Source organism: Cyprinodon variegatus, unplaced genomic scaffold (assembly GCF_000732505.1).
Source record: "Cyprinodon variegatus isolate N-32 unplaced genomic scaffold, C_variegatus-1.0 Scaffold352, whole genome shotgun sequence".
Taxonomy (NCBI): domain Eukaryota; kingdom Metazoa; phylum Chordata; class Actinopteri; order Cyprinodontiformes; family Cyprinodontidae; genus Cyprinodon; species Cyprinodon variegatus.
In genome coordinates, this window is record NW_015150805.1 from 482,904 (window position 1) to 507,429 (window position 24,526).

Here is a 24,526-nt window from a genome sequence, read left to right on the forward strand (position 1 = left end):
GGATGCACTTTTCTTTCATGCTGATAGGCAGATGCTTCCACAAACAGAGCAGTAGTTAGCGTTAGTTGTTCATAAAAGATTAGTAATCAACAATTAACATCTGCCTGCTGTGTATTTATAAAGGAGAGGATAAAAAAAAAGGCGTAAAACATTTCTAAGACTAGAAAAGCACTGTGAGAGCGCAGACCGCTGCCAAGCAGTAAATTTTGACCCACATTGTGACTTAAAGCTATAGCTAAAAATGCATGTGATCTGGATCATCACCAAATGTTAATGAATTGTTCCTTGGCATGAGGTGCACCTTTGGAAACAATATACTTTAAATCCATTCATAAGTTTCTAAATAAGGCTCAGCATACAGTATGCCTGCAGCCTCTGGTGTCTGTTCTGCTCTCCATGTCTTCATTTACTCTGCTTTTATGTTTGATCAGCAGATCGACACGTGTCTCACCTTTCCTGTGTTTTTATCTTTAATATAATACTTCTGGACTTCTTTGACTCAGATGCTGAGGTTGTGTATATTCACTACTGCCACTCTCTGGTTTAGGGGGGGAACTGCTTGTACGGCCAAATAATGTTAAACAATCGTTAAAAAATCCTTGCATCCTGATTATGATGCTGATCACCACCGAATCTGAATATATTGTTCCCTAGATTGAGGTGCACCTTTGGTAGAAATTTAATTAAAATACGTTCATAACTTTTGGAGTTATCCTGTACACAGACAGACAAACAAACACACATAAACTCAATGAAATACATAACCTCCTAGGCAGAGCTAATGATAAGAAGCTGTAGTGCTGTCTGGTGTAGAAGCATATTATGGATTAAATCAGGAAAAAGGCTTCCTACAAACATAAACCAGTGAATAATCAGTGAGATATTGGTGTTCCTAATTATGTGACTGAAATGCTAAATGCAAAAAAAAATAAATAAATAATAAAATTTGCAAATCCACCTGTTTTTGTATCTTTATGACATCTCTACAAGAAATGTCAAAACATACAGTATTTAGGATTTTAGTTAGGACCTTGACTTAAAGGTCTAAAAAAATGTATTAGCATATTATTGGTCATCCAATATCTCCATATACAGTAAAAAAAAAACAATACAAAACCCTACGAGCCAGTCAAAAAAAATAAATAAATTCTGAATTATGTTTATATCTTAAAACAGCAATGACAAAAGTATTATTTGAGCATTTTTTTCTTGTATGTATTTATTTTCTTTCCAAAACCATTGAAGGCCCCACCCTTGGTGTTTTCTTAGAATTTAGTGCATACTTTGCAGGTTGAACTGAGTTCATCGAAGGAGGACTTTGACAAAGGCATACAATATAAATGCATCTGAATGTATTCATAACTTCTCACTTTTTCTATAATTTATTCTGATAATCTTATTCTAAAACTGTTTTTTTTTTCTTTTTAATCAATAATCAGAAATCCCTATGCATTAATGGAGTGGTGAAAGGTTCAAATCTGAGCATTTTTCTAAAAGATGTGAACAATCTTGTGTGACACTGAAAAGTCAGTGGATACTTGTCTACAATCAATGTAAGAAAATAAAAGTTCTGAAAAAACTTTTTTCCACTTTATTACTATCAGATATAGACAATTAAAGCAAGCAGACTTGGACATTCCTTAAGATATCCCTACTGCTGAGGTTTGAACTAAAACATTCTCATCATACATTAAAGATCTGATCTGTGTTGTGAACATGAATATTTTTGGATTTTTTTTATTTTTAAGAACAAAGAACAAAAACATTTTATGAATAGATTTATTAATTTAGAATACAGGTTTAAGACATTTCTCCAGTACACCACTCCTATCCCCTTTCTCTAATACCTTTGTTTCCAATGCTGTGAATGTGATGAACTTGTTGTCTACTGAAGTGAAGCAATAAAATGACGGACAGATGTGTGCATGATCCTATAAAGATCAAGGTAGGGCAAGCAGTGTCACATCCGATTCCTAGCAGGTCTGAGGAACGTCCAGTCCTTGACACTCGTCCAATCTAAAGCTATCGCAACCTCTCCCCTCCAGCTTCAGGCTCACTAATCTCTCCTGACACCTTACACAGCTCCGATAGGGAATCAGTCTCCCCTGAAAACAATCCAGCACTCCTCCCTCGTCACCCCAAATCGGCACCAGCATGCCTCTCTGTCTGTCTGTCTTCCTTAGATTTCACTTTGCCCTCCTCCTCCCCATCCATTCCCTCCCCATTACCTCTCTCTATAGCCTACTCTTTCTCTCGCATTTCCATCTGTCTTTGTCAAACTATATTCTGCTCCTCGCCTATCTTTCCTCCCCCCGTATATTCTCCTCCATCCTCACTTTCTCACTGGGTATATCTTCCCTCTGTCGATGGGAATCTGCTAAAAGACACTGTGATTGCCAGCTGAGGAATAGCCTGCTTTCACTTAGGGACTCATCTCCATTCAAAGCTCTTTTTTTTATTTAACTTTACCACTTTCTATACTTGGAAGGTCATTATCTGCAAGTGCACCTTTTTCCAGATGTAGATGATCTCCAGGAATAACTTTAGGTTGAATAAACAGTAACATATCTTCCCAGACGCCCCTCACCCTAAATATACTTCCCTCCGTTGAGGCAAAAGACAGACAAGGGATCTGCAGACATTTTTTTATTATTATTATTATGTTTGCTCTGTGAGCCCATTAATAAGATTCAGCGCTTACACAGAACAAGACACACAATTTTCCAGTCATAATGTTTGCTTTAGCTAGTTAGTCTCGCCGACTGAATGAGATCTTTTGAAATTCATTTTTCCTAATTAGTGTATTTGGGATTCAAGAACTCTCTTGAGACGAGTCACTCAAAAAAAAAAAAATAATCCCATTTATTATTTAAATGTATTCAACAGTTCCAAAAAGATAAGATAAACAAGTCATAGATTTCAATTAAAAGCTGTTTGTTCTTCTCCTCTTATCTACAGAGGCTCCACCCTAAAGAACGAAATCTCATTGGCTGATGGATTAAATATCTGTCATTGGCTGTAGCAAAGAGTACTGCAACTCTGGAAAAAAAAAAGGGAAAAGATGGCACATGGTAAACGGCAGACACGCACCAACATGCTTCACACACTCAGACACGCAATCATGAGAGACAAACTTACCAATCCAATCAGTTTCACTCTCACACAAGCTGTCAGGCCACTATGTTCAACAGATCTTCCTATAATGCTTGTATGTCACTTTGTATGTAGCTAATGAATGGATGACTTCCCACAAAAAACACTGAAACAAGAAAATTGTGCACTCACTGTTACATTGCCCTAATGCCTTCTTTACCTCCCCATCTGGTGGACTCTCCCTTCTGCCCTCTGCACCAAAAGACAGATTTTTTTTTCTTTTGCCGCCTAAGAAAGCTATGAGCTCACCGTGGCACAAAAGAAGAAAGGATCAGTGCTATGCAACCCCTGAATCTTAAGATTTCACTTCTTCTCATGGCTTGTTGTGCCAACTGGAGCATCAACACGAAGCCACAACAAAGAAAAGATTATTTAAAGTCTGCTTTAATCCGAAGAGACGCAGGACATAGTGTGAGAGTGCAAGAAACAGAGTGAGGGGGCATCGTCTATATGAGATGTTACCTTTTCCATATATATTGAAAGTGCAGGATGTATAATTATTCTCCACATGAATAATACATACAGTAGATACCTTGTAATACCCAATGATGAAGAAAAAACACCCACCGCAATAAAATACTGAAAGTCTTAATTTAAATATTTCTTTTCCAGCTCTTAGATCTCTTATATGCATCACAAATAACATCTCTCATTCAAATAGGATATCTTCACAACGGACAAATATATTCCTTTTTTTTCTAAATCTGTTTTGTGTAGAATATTATGCATGTCAACAAAATAAAATCACAATCAAGGTAAGTTTGCACGGAACAACACTACATGTTTCAGTCAGTCTCGTCCATTGAAGGTCCAGCTGACTGCTTTCACTGTGGAGTAAAGAGGTGGAATCGTCCACTTTTGCAGGGTTGTTGTTTCTGTTGATATCTCTGTGCAATGGAGCAGGGCTAAAGAGGAGAGACACTGTAAGTGAGGAGCTTCTGACACGTCGGTAATGTGGCAAAGGGTGTGGAAAACCAGCAGAACTAACACCCCGCTCCTCCCTGGCCACCTGCTTGCTGGTCTCAGTGTGTCCTCTGGGAGTTTTCCATCCGGGCTTGGCTGCGGAGCCGGGACGTCTTGGCTGATGGATATGAAGCAGAGGTGACTGCGATGATGGAGAGAATTAGGAAAACTAGAAAGCATTCTGGCTTTTTTTTAACAAACCCAAAGCCTCCCCCCACCCCCACCCGTGGTCATGAAACTGTGTCTCTGAGTATCTTCCTTTTTTGACAGTCTCTTTGTCTGTTTGTTCTCAGTCTGCGTAGAGGATGAAGCCAGAGAAGGTGCTGTACTTGTTGTTGTTGCCGCCATGGGCTTTGCCTCCATCTAGTTTGATGTACACCTCATCGCCTGCGTCCAGATGGAGGATGACACTGTTTGAGGCGTAGTCGTAGTTCTGGTCAGCATCTTGAGCAATAGCACTCGCACGAACCTGCAGAAATACAGGGAGATGAAAAGGCTTTTTGGTTACTCCATGTTTCCATATGTGTATATATAAATATATCAATCTACACAGCAACAGAAACAGATGTAATACTACATTAGAAATGAAACCCAATTTTAAATCTGAAATATATCTGTTTGGATCGGACATACTTTTTTTTATAGAAGTTTAACTGACATAAAGACTGAAGGCAGATGGAACGGTCTAAAAAAATTTTTTTTCTATTTTGTTTAATGAATTAAAAACTAAAACATGTAATTCAGGTTGTGACACCATAAAACAATGAAATTAAAGCGATTTTTAAGCATTCAGTGTTTCGATCTGGATCAATTTGTAGGTATTTTACTTTTAAATTAGAGATTGTTTTGAGGCTGTCAGATGTTTTTATGGAATTTACACAAATATGAAGAAATTAAATATATTAGAATATATTGCCATTTTGTATTGTCTGAGTTGTAAAAAGACTAAATATTATTTTACAACAAATGCCTGTTGGTATTGGAGGTGTCATTGACCTATGCTCTTTATAATGAAACAAAAATATTAAAGATAGCATGTTTCCCTAACCTATGTTAACATAACACACTCAAGAACAGAAGTTTGCATTTCAAAAAAACAATGGCATACTTTGTTCAAAACTGCTAATTGAAGCTAGATCACTATTTCATCTTTTTGATTTTTTTGCAAACTGCTTAGCAAAAAATGTTAACCCATTTATTATTTTCACAACTCATCACATCATCTACAAACCTCAGGTGTTTTCTGTGTGATATTTACAAAGTCAAAGAAATTGTTTATTGAGAAAAGGAAGATAAGTGAAAACCAAATTAAAATGTTCATTTTTATGCATCCTGCTGAAATCAATGATTGATTTGGTTGCAACTTCAACTTCATATGTTTTGCTTTATTTCTCCCTACTCAGTTATCCCTCTTGTTGTCTTTTCAAACATCCTCATGTTTTACTGAGGATTCCTATAAGAGAAAAACACAAAGCAGTTCATCATTATTAAGTTCTGGGCAAATAACTAGTTTGTTTAGTTGTTTTTAATAAGAATTACAGCCAAAAACATCTGTCTGCATCAAATTGAGTCAAACCACCTCTGGCTTCAATCGCAGATTCAGATCTTTGGGATATGACGTTTTTGCAGAGCTTGGAATTTTGGTCTGTTCTGGTTTGTAAATATAGCTTAAGCTCTTTTAAATTAGGTGAAAAGCAGAAGTATATCTATCATGTCATGACACAAATTCATAAATGATTGTTGGTCTGGGCTTTACTGGCCCCCTTTTCCACATGAATGTGTAAAGATCAGAGCCATGATATTGTTGCTCTGTAGCTCTCTGTAGATTTAGGGTCACATTTTTGGCCTCACCTTACTCTTAAGTCTATTACACACTAGGACTTTTTTTTTTAGGATTCCCAGTTTTCAGCTTCATCGTATGGGCAGCTTCCCTGTCCACTTGGAACAGAAGCATCCTCACAACATAGTTTTGACACCGCCTTTTTTCTTCATAGATATGGTATATTTAAGATGACTTTTAAGGTTTCTTTACATCAACATAAAGTAATTTGTATGTAGGTTGAAAAAGCTTAAGTATCAGTTGATCCAACCAGACTTTTTTAACATTTGCTGTGTTTGTTTTTTGTCTTGATATTCATGATGATGTTCGTTTACAAAGATTTCTGGAAAACCCATGAGACCCAAACAGAACAGTTGCATTTCTATCGAGAATGAACTACACAAAGGTTGACTTTGTTTACAGAAAACTGACTGTATTAAATTTCATTTAGGGAATCTGGACACAAAGGCAATAAACTCCTTTTCAGACTTCTGTTTGTAAAAAAGTTTTAAAAAACATTCGTGACTTATTCCTACTCTTAATAAACATATGCTACTATTTGTTGGTCTAAAAAACTGAACAATTATTTGATACCTGCTTGTTTTCAAAATGTGGAAAACATTTTCCCTTTTTGAATTACTTAAAATCGGTAAGAATTTTTCTGCAACGCACTGTGACTATAGTGCCTTGTCTTTAGATTGTGTAAATTCTGTCTTACCTAATACCTAAATGAAAACTAAGATTTATATTTTGTCTTTATTTCCATAAAAGTGAATCTCAGCCTTATCAGAAACATTTAGATATTGTTACAAAAATTATTCCATCATAACTTTATTAGTCTTTTAGTAATTTAGCCTGAAATGTAAATTAATTTAAACCACAACCATACATTAAATGTTATACATATAAATTTGTAATTGATATTAAAATAAAGTCAGCTATTTAAAAATGTGGATATCTGTTTTACTTGTAAGGTGCATTGATGTGAAATTGGTTCTTATTTTAAAATATATGAATAAATTACACTGAAATGGAAGTTCATCAAATCCTTGAATACATTTCTGTGTATGGGCTCCATTTCAGCAACAGCAAAAAATATATATTTAAAGGTTTTGTTTATTCTTTAAATTTAAAAAAAAATGTATGAGGTGCAGATAACAAAGCAGAGAACAATAGTTTGATGCCCTGAAATAAAATTAACAATAAGAAGCAAATAGTTCCTTTTTATGGTAAAGATTTCATGGCCTCTGACAAATGCAAATGAAATCCAAAAAACCTAATCTAAGACTTTAACAAAGAAAATAAAAAAAATCCTCTAAATTTGTTGACTCTTGAAAAGTTTAAAGTGTGGAGTTAAAAGAATTACTGGACATTGTAGAAATTTAACCCACAGGACCTACAGGAGGGACAGTTAAACCTCAGGCCTTTCTGTCAAGCAGATTTATGGTTTCAATTGAGCCAGTGGTCTTTCATAAAGGAAAGAAAAAAAAAAGAAGACAGAAAAAACATACTCAGGTTTAACCTTGGAACAAAAGGTCTAAAGAAAGAAACAGTCAGAAGCTCAAGGAAAAAAAACGACTGTTTTTTTCACCACGAAGGAAATCACTCAGAAAAACATTTAAAAAAAAAGCAAAAATAAATAACAACCAGGGATCTCTCTTTTACGCTGAGCAGGAATATGTGATAACAACTAACAAGCAATGATCTGCATAATAAATGAGTTAAATAGAAGCCTTTTTTTTTTATCTGTGTTTGCTCACATAGTGTGTTTCTGTGACAGTGAGTTTGAGCCTGACTACAGGGCATTTGGTGCAGCTTCTCAGTATCCTGTCCTGGGTAATTAAGAGCTCTACTACAAACACTCAGCATCTCTCTGGAGAGGAAGTCTCAGTGCCACACAATCCCTAAAACAGAGCTTATTCCAATGCATTTGGTGTCTGTATGAGGGGCAAAAATCAACACTTTGTGGCATATTTTACATACGACAGCTGCAGCATACAGTGTAGGGATTTTATGTTAAGCTGATGCGTAGAGTGTGAAGACAATGCACAACTTTGTGTCTATTTTTTCCCTAAATTAAAATGACTTGTGAAAAAGAAAAAGTTTAGTGTCTGGTATCACTGTTTGTCTTTTTGTTGGATAATGTTTGCTCACATTAAGGTACCTTAAAGAATGGATTTTCAGGTAAATAAATGCTACCACTGCCTTTTAAACCAACTTTAAATTTACTTAAAATTTATCTAAAATGACCTATATAAAAAATAAAGTTTTCTTGGGATATCTATGTCCAATAGCATTAAGCTCAGTCCTTACTTTACTCCTCTTGGACATTGGCAATGTTTGCTAAAGGACAGATATAGATAATCAATGACATTCTGCACTGCAACAGTGCCACTTGATCCCAGTCCAGTTTAACATCAATATATAATGAAAACCAAACTGAAAGCAATAAACTTCTGGAACAACTTAGAAGTGAATTTATTTAAAGTCCAGCCAAGTAAAGTTTAATTGAGTTCAGTTAATTTCTGTGCATAACAAACCTGTAAAACAAAGTAATTGAGAATTTATCACTTTGGCTGTCTTTGACTGCAGTAACAGAGAAAAGAGGAATACATCTGCTTCCATGTTCCTCCATATTCAGTAGCGTTTTCAATCTCAGGAAATCCAGCAGAATGCTTGGAGTCATATACTTTGCAGAGTTCACACCTCCTGGACCAGCGTGTAGTTTAACATGCCTTTGTAATATTGGATAGCCACTTGCACTGGGTTTATGGATTTTGCAGCAATTCTACATATTGAAAATGTACAAAGCAACAGTAGAGAGAAAATCATTTCACAGCAAAAAACCACTTTAGTGTGAATGACCTTCTGTCTAGTCTGGGTTTGAGAAGATCAGTACAAACACAAACACAAAAAAACACAGCAGCCATAATGCAGGAGTAACTTCTACAGTATGTGAAAGAAACACAGCCAAGCAGATAAGTATTTAATTGGAAACAACAGAAAGAGCAACTCATTTACTGAGCAGCAGATTCGTAGAAGTAAGCTGCAGATTTTTCACAAGGGTGGCATCAATTTGTCCTTTGTATGCTGCACATTTGATCCAAATATGAGTTAAAATTTGATGAAATATACTTCTTATTTAAGCTAGTTGGTAAAATTATCTACCAATATATTTCACACAAATTAGATAAATAAATCTATGTTTAGATCAAGCATCAGCACTTAAAACTTCCTAACTGTTAAATTTTAATAGTTTGTAGTCTTTACATTTATTTCTAATCATTTCCAAACTGCTTTTGTCAGTATAATTACATCCTTTAACATTTCTGTTGCTCTCTTCACATAAATAATAATGTAATGTGGCCAAAATCTCATAAAAGCTGCGCTCACCTCTATATTATCATGTTTTAGTTGCCAGAAAGCAAAAGAGGGTGAAATTTCCCACTTCTTACAGTACATGCCTGAGATTTTTATTCCTTTTTAATAGATGTTAAATATCTTAATGTAATTTGCAGACAACATATTACTATTATTTTTGACTGTACTCAACTTCACAATTTTCAAAGCCGATGGTTGAAGTCAGAGGTATTGATAGGATCCTACAATGAAATGAATAAAACCTACAGCACCATGCAATTTCTGTGCCTGTATGCTGGAGTTTTACATCACTTTAAACTAACTTGTACAAAAAAGCAAATGTGCACTGCTATACAAAAGTTTTAAATAATTTGATTGACTCTTTGTTTGGGGACTAAGCCAGGATTTATCATTAACTTTTTTGAAAAACATCCCAAAGCTTTTGTGAGCTTACTGTAAATAATGATTTTACCATTTCGATAAGTTTAAAAAATGTATTTATTTAATAAAACCAATTTCAAACCAGTCAAGTTAAACTAATATCCAGTATGACTTAGACCAGACTATTTAAGCAAAATAAAAAATGAGAAAAGAATGGCCAAAGAAAAGAGCATTAATGTTCTTGCAGCAAAAAGTCTTATTCATAAATCCTGACCTATTTGTTTAGACAATGGGATTAGAGATTATCAGTGTCTATTCTTTTAATTTGCTTTAGGTTTTCTCCTCTTATGGTTCATTAAAATGTCAACTGGTTACAATAATTTCCCCTTAGGCCTGAGTCTGTTCATGTCTGTCCTTTGTGTCTTTGTGTTGCACTGAGATGAACTGGCGACCAGTGTGGCTTTCTCCTCTCACCAAATGACCATTAGAGACACAAACCAGCTCATTAGGCCCTATTAAGATTAGCTCAAATGGAAAATAGATAAATACTCTTACAGGAAGATTGTTTTATGATTTTAATATTTCAAAAAAGCTGTTCCCTTTATCGAGGATGAAGCCTTCTAACCTATAGATGAATCTGCTTAGTTCTTCTGTCTCTGCAGAACAAGAGGGAACTTTATGTCCCCTAAGAATCTCAGCTGTACTTCTCTAACTTAGGAAAAACCTACAGTTACTGCATGACTAAAGAACGAAGACACTTGAAGAATAGTCAGCAGCTACCTGCACCCAAGAGCATCCAGCTCCACAGCCTGCACAAGGACCCATCAACCGGTGTGTGTAGTCAAGCTGTCACATGTGCACAAACTACTGAGCACCATGTCCAGTGTGTCAGAAGTTTTTCTGAAAAGGACACTGCTTTATTTCCTTCAAAGGATCTGGGGCTATTTAAGAAACATCTGGGGCTTCAGTGCTGAATGCCCAGATCTCAGTACTCCACAGTCAGGTTTAAAGTTCCTGGAGAAGTTTACTTTATCAATAACAGGTTTCTACAGATCACACCAAACTCTTAACTTTTATGACACAATTACTATCTTTATAAAGAAGCAAATGTTTGAAGCATAGAGTTAAGCTCAATCACAGACAGAAGAATTTCTAATATCTGCTTATGCTTATAATGCATAAAAAAGCATCAAAGATTTTAAAAAAACTGAAACTCTGATAAATTTACTGATAAATGTCTTCTTGCAAAGAACCATTTACTGTCTGCACTATGTCTCAGTGCTATTAAACAGCTACTAACTAAGACAGCTGCACCATTTGTCCACTGAATTGAATAGAAGTGAATAAAAAGATCATTATTTTCTCCTGAGAGGAAAACAAGTAAAGTACTGTACATCATTCGATGTAGCCAGTGGTTAAACAAGCCTATTAGTCACTTGGTCTGTTCACTAAGGCTGCATTCAAATCAATAGTTTCTTTATATTTTAAATGTTTTTTTCCTTTCTTCTTTTGCGGTTCAATATGAATAGTCTTTGTTTTCTCTGAGGTCAGTGTGCAAACTTCCAGCTGTGACATGGAGGATAACTGATAGCAAATTGGTCTGCTTAAGAAGAGAAAACAGCAGATATATGAACAAATGTTTTAGGAAGTGAGCGACTTCCTAAAACTGTACAGAAAGTATAGTTGTCAAAAGTATCGATACTAAAAAAATTATTGATACTGCAATGTTGTATCCGGATGCGATACTTATTTTCAAAAGTATCGATACAGCGCTACCACCAGTGGCACCTAAACAGAAAATGAACTTTCTGAACACTGTGTGATTGCATAATTCTGTGCACTTTTCAGTTTCAGTCATTTTTTGTAACAGTTGGGGCTGCTGAGAAATATTTTTGTTTTTTAACTGGTTTGGCTAGTGTCATTGTTATGTCTGCAAAGCATAGCCAAGAAAGGAAAACTAAATTTAAATTATAAAAGATTTTTATCAAGCTTGCTTAATATTGTGCAAAGAACACAAGCTCAAAATATTGTACTGATTGTTTATTGTATTTATTAATTGTATTTTGTTTATTAATGAAAATATTTCTGTAGAATGTTGGAGTCTTTGTTTTAATCCTTGTGGTATCGAAAATGGTATCGAGTATCGAATATTTTACTTAGTATCGGTATCGAGTTGAAAGGTTTAGTATCGTGACAACCCTAACAGAAAGTTAAATGTTTGTTTAATGAATACATACAAGACAGGTTTAACTTGAAGTTCATTCCTTAATTAAGCTTTATGTGGTATATTATTATTATTTTCTTTCCACCTTTCTTTTTTAATGCAATGAGCTTTAAGGTCAATTTCTCCAGGTTAATTTGGTTTAAATAACTGCAGCTGGAACCTTAATTTGTGCAGAAGATGTGCAGAGGCATGAGAAGACGTATCAAAATAGCAAATACAAAGATTAGTTTGCTTAAAATCAGCAGCCATTGTTTTGATTAGCTGTTACATGATAACTCACACTTACTGCAGCCGTTTAAATTGGCACTAGCGTTTAAAAGGGTTAGCTCTAAAGAGGGAGAACTGTGAGGGAAACATTTGAGAGACTGTTTTTTTTTTTTTTTTCCCCAGACGGAAACAATGAGAGGCTCACGGAGGCGGCTGCCGCAGGTCACAGAATCAAACAGCTCTTGAACTACAACCTCAAAGAGAGACGATTTAATGAATAAAGCTTTCTGTTTGTGGCTCTGTTCTCTTAACCTGGACAAATCTGATCCCGAGCAAAAGCGTTTTCTTAACAATTCATATCCTAACAGCATCCCATTAGAATTTCTTTCATAGTGAGGTGTCACAGCTTAGATTTTAAAACACGACAAAGTAGTTTCTAACATCTACCACTTGCAGCTATACTTTTATTTTCATGCCGACTTGTGTTATCTACTTAGCTGTTCATGATAATATTCCAGCTGTTAGATTTCCTCTGAAGCCTTCCTAAGAGTTATCCGACTCTCATTTCTCTGTGATTCAAAACAGTCTCAGTTGTCCTTCCCTTTAGTTCAGCTCACTGAATTGAAGATGTGTCAGTGCAGAGCAAGGCTGACACTTATTCTGCCTTTTAAACAGAGCTTCTTTATAAAAAAAAAAAAACATACATGAACAGAGGACACATAAAGCTGTGAGATCGGCTTGGAGTTGGTAAGCCTTGGCCTTATCCAGAATGCCCTCCCACACACTTTCAAGCTTGAATAGTCCTCAGTTTTTTTCTTTTTCTTCCTCATAACGGATCATAACTGTGTAAAAAGACCCAGGTACTTCAAATGCCACCTTGATAAGAGCCAGTCAAATTCTCTGAATGTAAAAAAAATGTCATTTATAATCGTCTTGAAAATAAACCACTTTAGACCCTTTTCATAAAAAAAACGAAACAGATAAAACTTCTTTTGTTAGTCTTTGAAAGGTGTAGTACCCCTCATTTTAACTTTCTAATCAAACATTTAATGACATTTAGAGGGATATTTCACATTTGCTCATTTAAGAGTCTTTGGAAGCTAGTTATATAATTGCAGGAAGATTTTTCTGACCTTCCTCGCAATGAAGACGGCATTCTTCACATTTGCATGAAAGTCTTTAGGCCCAGTTTCATGTTGAACCTCACAGTCCAATAATGCTGTGTTGGAGACGATGAGGTTATGAAAATCTTTAAGACCCTGGGCAGTAACAGGAAATACTTTAAAAATATGAACTGTACAAGTCTGAAGAAAGGTTATGAGGAGCATATATATATATACATATATATATATATATATATATATATATATAAAAGAAAAGAATTATTTAATTTTATTGTTTATCCACATGATTAAATCTAGCACAGTTCATATCACTGTGCAAACAACGCCTCCCACTGCGATCCTCAGATGCGAGCGTCCGGTGCATATTAAAATGATACGGCATGCCATGAGAGTGGAAAGTAAACACCATCTTATTAGAAGGTTAGTGCTGTGGGCCCGTGGGGAGAAGCAGCTGATGATGGCTCTGGAGGATTTGTCAGCTGGGATTTTTTAATGAAATTTTCTCAAAATATTTGCTTTGCAGGTAAAAGCCCAAGAGCTAGGAACTTCGAACAATGTCAAAGAAACTGTCATATAGTCAAGAAACCCTCCTCATTAGGTTTGTAAAGAGATACATCTTTTAAAAAATTGCCTCCTCTTGTTTAGCGTTTGGTTGATTTTGTTGTCGGTGGTGAAACGAGTGAATAAGCAAACCTCTGCTAAAAGTAAACCCCATAAAATCAAGGCTCTTCCATTTTTTCATTTGTTTTATTTTGGTTGTTTTGCTCTAATGGTTTTCACGCCTATCTGAGGCTAACTGCTGCAGCTCCCCTCTTTTTGCTTTTAGTGACACACATGCATGAATAAAGACTCTATTTTTGAAATAATGATGGGGGGAGGGGCTCTTCTCAGAGCTTTTATTTTCTATGGTTTTTGTTTTCCATCCCAGTGCAGAAAAACTTGTTGGGGATAAGAGCGTGGGGTTCATATGCAGGCAGCGTGGCAGATATGTAGCCTGTGATGAGCAGGACAAACAGCCGACTGACACTGCGCGACCTTGACACAGAATATGTAAAGGAACTTTGACAGGACAAACAAAGCATGAGACTGCAGGCGCCAGCCTCAGCGATGGTAAATGAGGTGTCAGCGATGTTGTCTTCCTTGTGGCCGCTCATGCGTGTTTGCAGCCGTCATCTCATAAGCCTGATGGTTTTGATTGAATAATATTGTTTAAGGATAGAAAATCCAAAACTGCGCTGTGGTTTATTATTTGATGTATGCATGTTTCAGGAAACTCTGAATTTCCTCTAACTTGAGCAATTTCTCAGAGTTGTGAAAAACAAGCATCATGGCTAAAAACAAGAGACTTCTCGCTCATCCTTGCTTATTAAAGTCTTCAGATCAGCGTAGCTTTTCTCATAGCTTTAATATTAATAATTATAAAAATCCTCAGAATTTAATGTTTGATCTTTTGTCTGAGAAGTCTGCAATGTCTCACCGGGGGCAGTTATCTTACAAAAAGGCTTTGTCTCAATGGCAAACGGACATATCTTGTGGATTTTCTTTTTTGGGGGGGGATTTGTTGGTTTGGTGTTGAGCCTCCATTTTGGATCAACGAGTCTATTGGTCCTTCTTAAATCAAAGTGTGCAGCCATCTAATTGTGTTTGAACATTCCAGCCGTGAACAGCATGCCTAATGGCAGCTTAGATGACTTTGCTTTTGCTTCTGAACCCTGATCCAACATTTCCAAGCCCCACACATTTAAAACGCACACAGTAACAAGGATAACACCCAGAGACAAGCTGCGCATTCATCAGCATTCTTTTCCCCTTCTTTTTCTTGTTTTACACGCATACACAAGGGGTACAATTTTACTAAAATAATGAGACCAGGCGGCTACGATGATATGCAAGAGAATTGTCGTGTCACAGTGCACCATGTGTTACAGGTTCATTTGCTGGAGGAAACCTAAGTGAAAACATGAGAAGAAAAATGAAATGGTAAAAGGAGATTTGCCATCTGTCAGACGGGAGTAGAAAAAATCTCCTGAATTAATTTCACCAGCTGTTCTCCTCGTACCTGAACAGCCTACTTTAAAGCAAATCAGCATAGCTGCACAAATTTCTCTCTCCTGCAGATAAACTTGCTTAAAGTGATTCTAATATTATGTCTGGTGCAATATTTCATCAGTTTATTGCTTATATCCCAAATTCTTGCACCAAGAATCCAACAAACAGAGTGTGAGCATCACAAGCCAGTAATGGAAACGGATAACTCTGCTGAAAGAAAACAGGGCTGGATAAAAGGGCATCAACCCTGACCTACAATCCGGCCCCTCTTTTCACTCCCGTGCCTGACTCATCACACTCAGTTAATTACTAAGGCTTCTGCCACCAGCACCAACACCAAACCCTTGATCACTGCTCATTGAACTGTCTGAGCTGAGTCCTTAACACCAGGCCCATTTTTACAGTTGAGTTCCTTGAAAGCCCAGAGGCACACAGATCATAAAAAAGGACTATTTGAGAATAAGGCTTTCTGTATTGGATTGAAGAGGATCCTGCCAGGTTGCTTATGATGTATGTTTTTCATATAGCAGCCAATACTCTCTGGGCAGTCTCAGCTGTTTTAAAAACGGAATGGGGCAAGAGGTGTTAAGCACTCTGAGTTATGCAGCAGACAGCTAAGCCATTTTAAGTCATCCACTTGCAGCCTTCCTGTTAAGAGGGAGAGGATAATTGTGGGTTTCAGTGAAGCCTGAATTCAGGGGACATCTAAATGTCAGGGGCGTGGGGAGAAACAGAGAGCGATATGTTTGCATAAGAGGTTCAGGGGCACTTGTCGATCTCCCACATGGCCCTCATTATAATGAAGAAGCTTTGTGAGTCAACATCACTGCATCCTTGAGTCAGCTAGTCACAGGAGACCAGCCTATTTTAGTTTGCATGTTTTGGATTGCTCTGTACATGAGACAATACACATTAGTGTATCACCAGCTTCCTATTCATATAAATGTCTGCATGGGGAGACTGTGTGCTTTAAAGGCTCTTCATTCAAAAAGCTGCACAGGTGCAACTTCATTAATTAAGTAAAAACTGCAAAAACAATCTAGAAATAAGTTTTAAAAAATTAGTAAAGAATGAGTATTTTTACTCTTAAAATAAGATAATTAGATATTATGCACTTGAAATAAAACAATGCAATAGTTTTTTTTTCTTATTTTAAATGTAAATTGTCTTGTTCCATTTGTAAGGTGTCTCATTTTCCTCCTCAAATCAAGAAAAAAAATCCCTTATTTTAAGAAAAAATTACTTGAATAGATTAAAATGCTTTGCAGTGTAAAGATAATCTAAGGTATCATAAATTCTGGACTAAGTGCATATTTGTGTTATTGTCTTCACTTTGAGGATTTACAGCTAATGAAATAATATAATAAAAAATAGAATAAATATAATGATTAAGACAAAAAGGTAAAATAATGTTCTGCACAGAATCATGCCTGCAAACTTGAAAGGATAGTGAGCCACAAACCTTTATTGTTAACAGTTGCTGTATTCAGCCATATTTATCTAAAGTTAAGTGGCAAATATGAGTAGAAAAAGGTAACGGTGAAAACAGCTGTAAGAAAACTAAAACATTTAAGAAATTAAGAGAGAATTAAAAGGCGTTGGCTGCAGCTGGAGACCCTGTGTCAACGATACAGACGATGACTTTCAGACAGCATGACACCATCCATACTTGGACAAAGGATGGATATATTTTTTATATATATCAGTGTTCCATAATTTACATATGCTTAAAGCAAATTAGTTTCATTCAAAATTTTAATTTATAGACTGAGGAGGAAGAATGGAGAGGCATGTAATCCAAACTGCTTTAGAGCCGTTAAGAAATGTCCACGGTTAGTGGGGGTTTTGTGGATGTCATTTTCTGTTGTGTTAAGCCTAAGTCAGCATAGCTTTCTTCCACCTTTACAGAACATTTCAGGCCTCCCTGAGCTAAAAGGTTTAAAATAGATGCTGATTTCATTTTTCCAGCAGGACTTGACCCCAACACTACTGAAATTACTATTAATGACCATGTTATTTCAGACTTAATTGACAAGGAACCTCCCCTGACCCAAACCCCATAGAAAATGTATGGAGTAATGGTTCAGGTAAGATGAAAAACACCAGACCCAACAATCCAGACAATCTGAAGGCTGCTATTATAGCAATCTGCAGAGCCACAGATCAGTCACCTCCATGCCACACTGCATTGATGAAGCAATTTTGCAAAATGAGCACAAACCAAGTGATTACACTGAAAATTTATTGAGATTCAACTTTGCAGGATGTGAATATTTTAGGAAGCAATTGAATTACAACTGATAAAATGTTGGGCAATTTTCAAACAACTTTAAAAGCTTCTCCAAGAAATGATAGATTTTCTCCAGCGTGCTTCCATATGACAGCCCGACGTCATCTTGACATTTCCAATCTGTGTGGTATTTTCTAACAACGTGGGCCAATCTTCATTTAATAGCTCTCGCACCTAATTAGGCCCGCTCTAATGTTCCACTCGGCAGAGTGTCAAATCCAATGTCCAATTACACAGCAGATCAAGGCCAAAGGTCCGCCTCCGCTACGTCTCAAGCTGATTATAGAAGAAGTGCCATGATATACACACATTGGGAAAAGAAACAGGTCTGTCAGAGGAAGGAAAGAAAAGCCCGCACTATCGCGTATACACTCGCATATAAAGGGATCAATACCAAAAGCAAAAAGGCTGAGGGACTAAGGGTGGCTTTCTCAAACCCTGCTTGTCTCTTTCAGACAGAGTGCCTCTGTTACACCAAGCAAACACACAAAGGCTCCTCAGTGCACAACGAAGAATCAAAGGTCGAAACATTACTAGAATGCTAAAATAAATGAAGTCAAATCAAATATTGCAGCAGTGTGATTACTTTGAGTTTTGAGTTTGAAAAATAAAGAGAACCCATCTGTTGTTGTGTTAATAGGTTTACTGGCATCTCTTTTTATGATTAACATCCTTCTGACACTCAACACAGATGGCTCTGCTCCCCTGTTAAATACTGGAATTGTCACCAGATGCTAAACACTGTGCGTGGGTTTCACCTGGATATGCAGCAACAGGATAAACAATCTGTGTTCATGTGTATCAGAGCTGAAGACCTCCCGGAGGCAGCCTTTACGACTGGAGATGGTCTGCGACGAATGGTTTGACAACTAAATGACATGTGACTGTACTAAAAGCCAAGCAGCCTAATGGTTAAAAGAAGAAAGAAAAAAAAGTTTTCCTTAAAAGCAAAGTTTGAGAGGAGGCAGCATGCTTTAACTCACTCAGCTACACAGCAATGCATCACTTGAGAACAATGAACAATACAACAGGTGATGCGTTTTTAGGAAATCGATTGGAAGGTGTCACGATCCAGTTTTTGTTCCACTTTTTTTGGAACAAAACTTTCTTTTTATTGAGATGAAAACTTTGTGCCTTTAAAAAAATTTGCAAGCATTTGTGAACTTTAGAGGAGAGTTGGAGGGCACTACACCGCTGGGGTGGGTCGAGGCAGCGGGTTAGAAGTGGGGTAAAGCAAGAGGGGGTGTGTTGGTGTTTGTGTGTAGGTATAAGGAGGAGACTGCAGTGGTAATTGCAAGGAAAGAGGCATGTGCACGAAGGACGTTGAAGCTTATTAAAGGAGGAGACAGAGTGATTATTCACTATGGTCCTCTTGAGACTGACGCTGAAGTCATTGCTTTTAATTAACTCTGAAACGGTTTTTGCGGATTAATAACAATATTAAGAAGGGAACTGAAAGGAGAGGAGCAAACACATCCTGGATCTGGTTCAAGCTTTTTAATTACAATTAAATCGACAAGATGGCACAATAGCACAATAACAGCGTCTTTTCTTATCCCCTTCGCTTAAAATTTGTCTTCATTGCCAGGTCCCCGGAGAACATGTCCAAGAGAGATTACAGCAACACATCGATTCATTAAGGCGACTTTTAGATCCTCGGCTCAGAGTCAAGAAGCACAAGCATTGAAGAAAGCAAAAAAAAAAAACTTGCAAGAATGGCTTACATGTTCATGTCTGGCCCAGAAGATTGTCAAAGTTCTGGGGAAATTGCTTGAATTGTTCTGTGGCTTTGTACCAAGTAACAAGAAGCACAAGTGAAAGCTAAGAAAAAGAATGCAACCTAGCGATTAGGAAGGAGTAGAAGCTGAGGTGAAAACATTGCTGTGCAGGTTCTAAAAATCCCAACACTTCGCCATGTCCAAAAGATGATAAAATACCGGTATTGTTCACAATTCCCATACCTCCTTTGTCCCCCTCTCACACAACAGCTTTTTGCAGTTTTAATGAGCTGAGTAAAGCACAAGCAAGGCTGCCGGAGCTTCTGCTCGACTTTCAGCACTTTATCAGTGAAGAAGTATAAGTTGGACAAATATTTATAACCATTCAAAGTCATTTACACAAAGTAATACTCAGAGGGCTCTTCCATTAAACCCAGCACACCACCTAATAAAAACAGCGAGAGGACTACTCATTTATGCATAAGGTGTGGGTGCATGGGACAGAGGAGGACAGAGACAGAGCAGCAGTTGCCACTTTTTAAGCATTACCTGGGTCTCAGGAGATGAGCACTATGCTGCTAACTTAAGTACCTCCACATCTTCCTCTTGAGAGTGGAATGAGGCTGGAACAGAAGGGGTTTTTATAGGAACATATGTTCTTTCCCCCCATTCTATATATCAGTGCTTTTACACCCACCCATAAACATTACTGTTGAGTAAGGCATTATACATAGAAGGTGATTGCTATAACTCTCTATAAGAATATAGTTAGGGGTGAAGGAATAAACCTCTGCCTTTTTTAGTCAGGCTGAGAGTTCAAGCTGATATCAGCTCTGTAAACCCACCAGTGTAAAATCTGGTTGTAATCTTCTGAGTATATCATAAAAGGCAAATACTCTTTAAAAAGTTTTAATCGAAAACATGGCGTCTAAAGTTGGTTTTCTTTGAAGCAATTGTCATGATTTATTTCCAGTTTTTTTACTCTTTCCCTCAACAAACGAGGCTAATAGCCTCTAAAACGGTTTTGTAATTTATTGTAAGAATCAATCTATGAGAGACTTGATGTGCTGAGAAAGATTGAACGTCTTCCAGCAGCTGTATTTCTGATCACATCAGTGCGTCTCTGTGTGCATAATTCACTGTGATTTTATGTGACATGAAACAAAGAGCAGCTGAGCTTCTGCAGCATAAATTTAAAGATTAAAGACACATTTTGGGAGGGGTAATTCAGTAAGACATCTGAATTTGTCATTTCTAATAACTTCACATGTAAATGGTAAAAGCACCTGTCTGAAATTGTTAGATTTGGGGGTTTTGCCCTATTTGAGATCACTGTAATTAAGTAACTAATTAGTCCTTTTTGTGTGATTTATGTCAGTAAGGATAGAGTTATATCCACACATGTAGATAAGATTTATTTTCAGTGCAAAAAACATTTAGAAAACTAAGCATGTTATAGTCAAATTTGCTGGCGCCATTTGAAAAGAAAAGATCTGCTGGATAGCTGGAAGTTGTGAAGTGTACATGCGCCTGTGGAGAGGACTCCTCAGGGCGCACAATACTATTAGAAAATAAAGCATCAAATAGGATGGGAAAAATCACATAAAGGCTTTTAATTCGACCTTGAAAGTGGATGCGAGGGTAAAGCACCGGACTCCGTCAAGCTTTCCTTGGATGTTGCGCATTTACTTCCCTTTACTGAAGCAGTTTTTACCAAACTTAATCTGTCACAGAAAAAAATGCGACTCCACAGAAAATATTAATGATAAAAACAGAACTGATTAATTAATCATACAAAATAAAAGTAAATAAAGGACTGGAGGACATCATTGCGTTTTTTCTGTGTGTGTGTGTTTTTTTTTTTTTTTTTTTTTTTGCAGCCTTAAAATAATACCTCAGTATCTCCCCTCCTAAGTGATGCAAAGGACAGTTTCCTGTTACAAAGAACTGCCGATCAGCTGTTCTAATTTCAAACAAACGGACCAGGCAAAAAGAGGATCTCCGGAGCGCTCTCAGCGCACAGCCCGCACCATCCCCTGGATTTAGACGCGCGTTTATCTCGGGACGCATCAGTCTAGGAAGATACGCTTTGCAACCAGTTATCACTTCTGCCTCTTTCTTTATTTTTATATAGGCTATATATTTTCGGTGTTGGTTTTATTTTTATCTCTGGGCTTGATGTGCGCCACAGCTTTGCGCTTTTATCTGGACTACAAATGCTGCGCTTCCTTTCACAATATCCCTTTTTATGTTGAGGCTTTCTGATGACTTTGGACACACATGGATCTTTAAGCAGGAGCGCCACATAGGAGAAAAGAAAGAACAACAGAAATCAGCAAAACTTTTAAAGTACTCACTTGACCGTTCTTACAGAGGTCTGCCCACATGCTTGTGCCATCCCCTCCTCTCATCAGCACATGGTAGATGAAGAAGTAAGTACCAGGTATGCTGCAGATGAACTTGCCAGAAATGCCATCGTAGTTGTTGCCAAGATTGGTGACCACGTCGTCAAACTTTAGGATCTCGTAGCCTTCATGGGGGTTTTTAAGCCCAGCGTAGAAAGCCACCCGGGGAACTGTGCTGTAGGTGGCTGTGCTGATAGCTCCGTTACCCCCAAGACCCAAAATCCCAGTCCTTCCATGATCCCCTCTGTCACCCGGGGGTCCAGCTGGCCCTGGTGGTCCTGGTTCACCAGGTGGCCCAGGTGGTCCAGGTGGTCCTGGTGGTCCGGGCTTCCCTGGCCTGCCAGGTTTTCCCTGCGGGCCCTGCTGCAGGGTGGACGGTGGTAGAACATTGCTGTGGTCAGTCAGTGCCTCTGCCTCACCCTGCAGACCAGTGGAGCTGGTGCTGCTGGCCGGAGTGCCCTTGTTCAGGTAAGGATCACACACCATACGACAGGTGCCCAGCATCTCATAATGGCTGGCATCTGTACTCACGGAGCTGACAAGCACTGGGATGAGCACCACCAGCACCAGGACCAGCATAACCCCCACAGCAGCCGCCACCAGGGTCTTCCTCCCGATGCTGAGTCGGGGAAGGGGCTGCGCAGCCAGCGTGGGTCTCCCGGGGGCGGAAATGGTGACTGTTTAGTGTGGGGAGCCTGTCACCGAGGAAAGGGACCCGGAGATCCCAGAAAGAGTTGCAAGAGGAGTCGCGAGTGTGTGAGGGTGAGACAGAGACCCACATACACTTAATACAGCTCACTGCTCCACTCAGTCATACTCAAGTAGGCAAGCAGTCACTCAAACATAGAAAAATACTTAAGGAAACCCAAGCATACACAGGGAGACATTCAGCGCGTACTTACAAACACAATGTGACTTGTGAGAAGAAGCAAGAAGTATGCAGAGCCCAGAGGAATGGAGTGAGAGACAGAGGGAGCGAGACAGAGGGAGGGAGAGGGAGAGAATAATGAGAGTGGGTGAGCATGAGAGATACAGAGCAGCCACTGTGAGTGTGTGTGTGGATGTGTGTGTGTGGTGAGTTGGTGCCGTGCTCTCAGACTTGGCTTTTTATATGGCAGTAGCTCCAGAGACCCCACACCCACCCTCTTGCTCCCCATCGCTTAAAAGGTTGGTGCGGTTACGTCCCCTTTTCTCTACGGCTCGCTCAGAGGAAGGACTCGCCGACGTGCAGCCTCCTGAAACACAGAGGAACCAACACAACGCCCTGGCCACCTCGCTCTCCCTCTTCACTTTCCTTTCTCCCTCCTTCCCCCACTTGTGATGTTGTTCTCACCCTCTTGCTTTCTATTCTCTCTCATCAACATCCAGCCTCTAAAAATAAAGATGGAGCAGTGGAAAGACAATCCTTTCTCTCTTTTTCTCTTTTCCTGGAGGTGGGCTCTAAAGATTTATGCAGATATGTGTAGACACAAAACTTAAATGCATGGGGCCTGGAAATACTAACCACTCCTCCGAGAGAAAAAAGTACTAATTAAAGAAGTTGCCAAATACCGAGAACAAAGTCATAGTCCAGCAACTCTTTGCTCATACTGATAAAGTTTAAATCACATTAAACACCAGAATGGAATCTCATGTACTGTACAACTAAGGCTAAGTTCCTCTTAGAGTTTTTATTTCTCTCCCTGTCCGTAAGCATGTTTCTCAAACTTAATCTACCAAAGTGAGTTCTTATTGGTTGTTTTAGAGCATCGATTCCATGGTTTTATCAAACCAAGGATCTTGTTTTGGATGAAAGAAATCAATAAGGAACAATGATGTAATTTGTTTGACATTTTCATTCCTGGGTGTGATGAATGGTAAAGTTTGTAGACGGCAAACATTCATTATGAAGGGTATGTTAAGTTTACAAAGGCTTAGGTATTCTGTGGTTGTGGTCTAATACATTTGGGAAAGCAATATGGATGAACAAAGGATGGATGGACATAATTTGTTTTATGAACAAATTGCTGGTGTGAGAAAAGACAGTGAAGGATGGAATCTGTAGTGATATTTAGGCTTTAGCACTTCAATACGATACAGGCATTTAATACAATATGCAATAATACAATTTTTTTTTCCAAACGTATGGATGTGCCTACAGTGCTATGAAAAAGTTCATGCCTCAAAATGGATTTCTTCTCTATTTGTTTTTTTTAACTTATATTTTAAAATATGAAATACATTTTCATTAACAGAAAAAAATAACTCAAGACGAAAAAACTGCAGTTACATAGCACATAAAACATAAATTACTAAGGTGGAAAAGCTATCCATTCATGGCCTTTTGTGAAAATATATAAATACCCAATTTATTAAACACATAATTAGCTGTGATAAATCCCATTCCAATGCCTTCAAGGAAACAGTCAAACATGGTGGCAGTAGTGCAATGGTCAGGCAGGCTTTGATGCTTCAGGACCTGGATGAATTGCATTTGGCTTATAATAGTAACTGCAAAAATGTATAGAAGTAGGAATTCTCATATCTCTTTAATAAAATCAGTGAGTAATTTCAGCCATTACTAATAACCTGAAACTATAACTCTCATGGATTTCTGTTGCAAGACTGGACTAAAAACAGACCAATAAGTTAAAGGAATAGTACACCCAAAACATGATTAGCCTTCATTTTCTACTCACCCCCATGCTGAACAACACTCTGGAGTACTTTTTTGATATCTCAAATGCATCTGGAGATCTGGGAGGCTTCTTGCTGTCTGCTGACATTCAAATAATGGAGGTCTATAGTAACCTGACAACAGCCAGATGCATGTCTCACTCCGCCCAGCTCCACT

At 37.8% G+C, this 24,526-nt stretch overlaps 1 protein-coding gene across 1 annotated transcript; it reads right to left on the reverse strand.

Moving 5' to 3' along the window:
• Positions 1-970: 970 nt before the first annotated feature.
• Positions 971-22,981, reverse strand: c1ql1 (complement component 1, q subcomponent-like 1). The gene is made up of 2 exons (XM_015385932.1): positions 21,646-22,981; positions 971-4,585 (listed from the first exon to the last, which is right to left on the reverse strand). Exons 1-2 carry the CDS (start codon positions 22,270-22,272, stop codon positions 4,406-4,408), a joined length of 807 nt encoding a protein of 268 aa, XP_015241418.1. The 5' UTR covers positions 22,273-22,981; the 3' UTR covers positions 971-4,405.
• Positions 22,982-24,526: the final 1,545 nt, after the last annotated feature.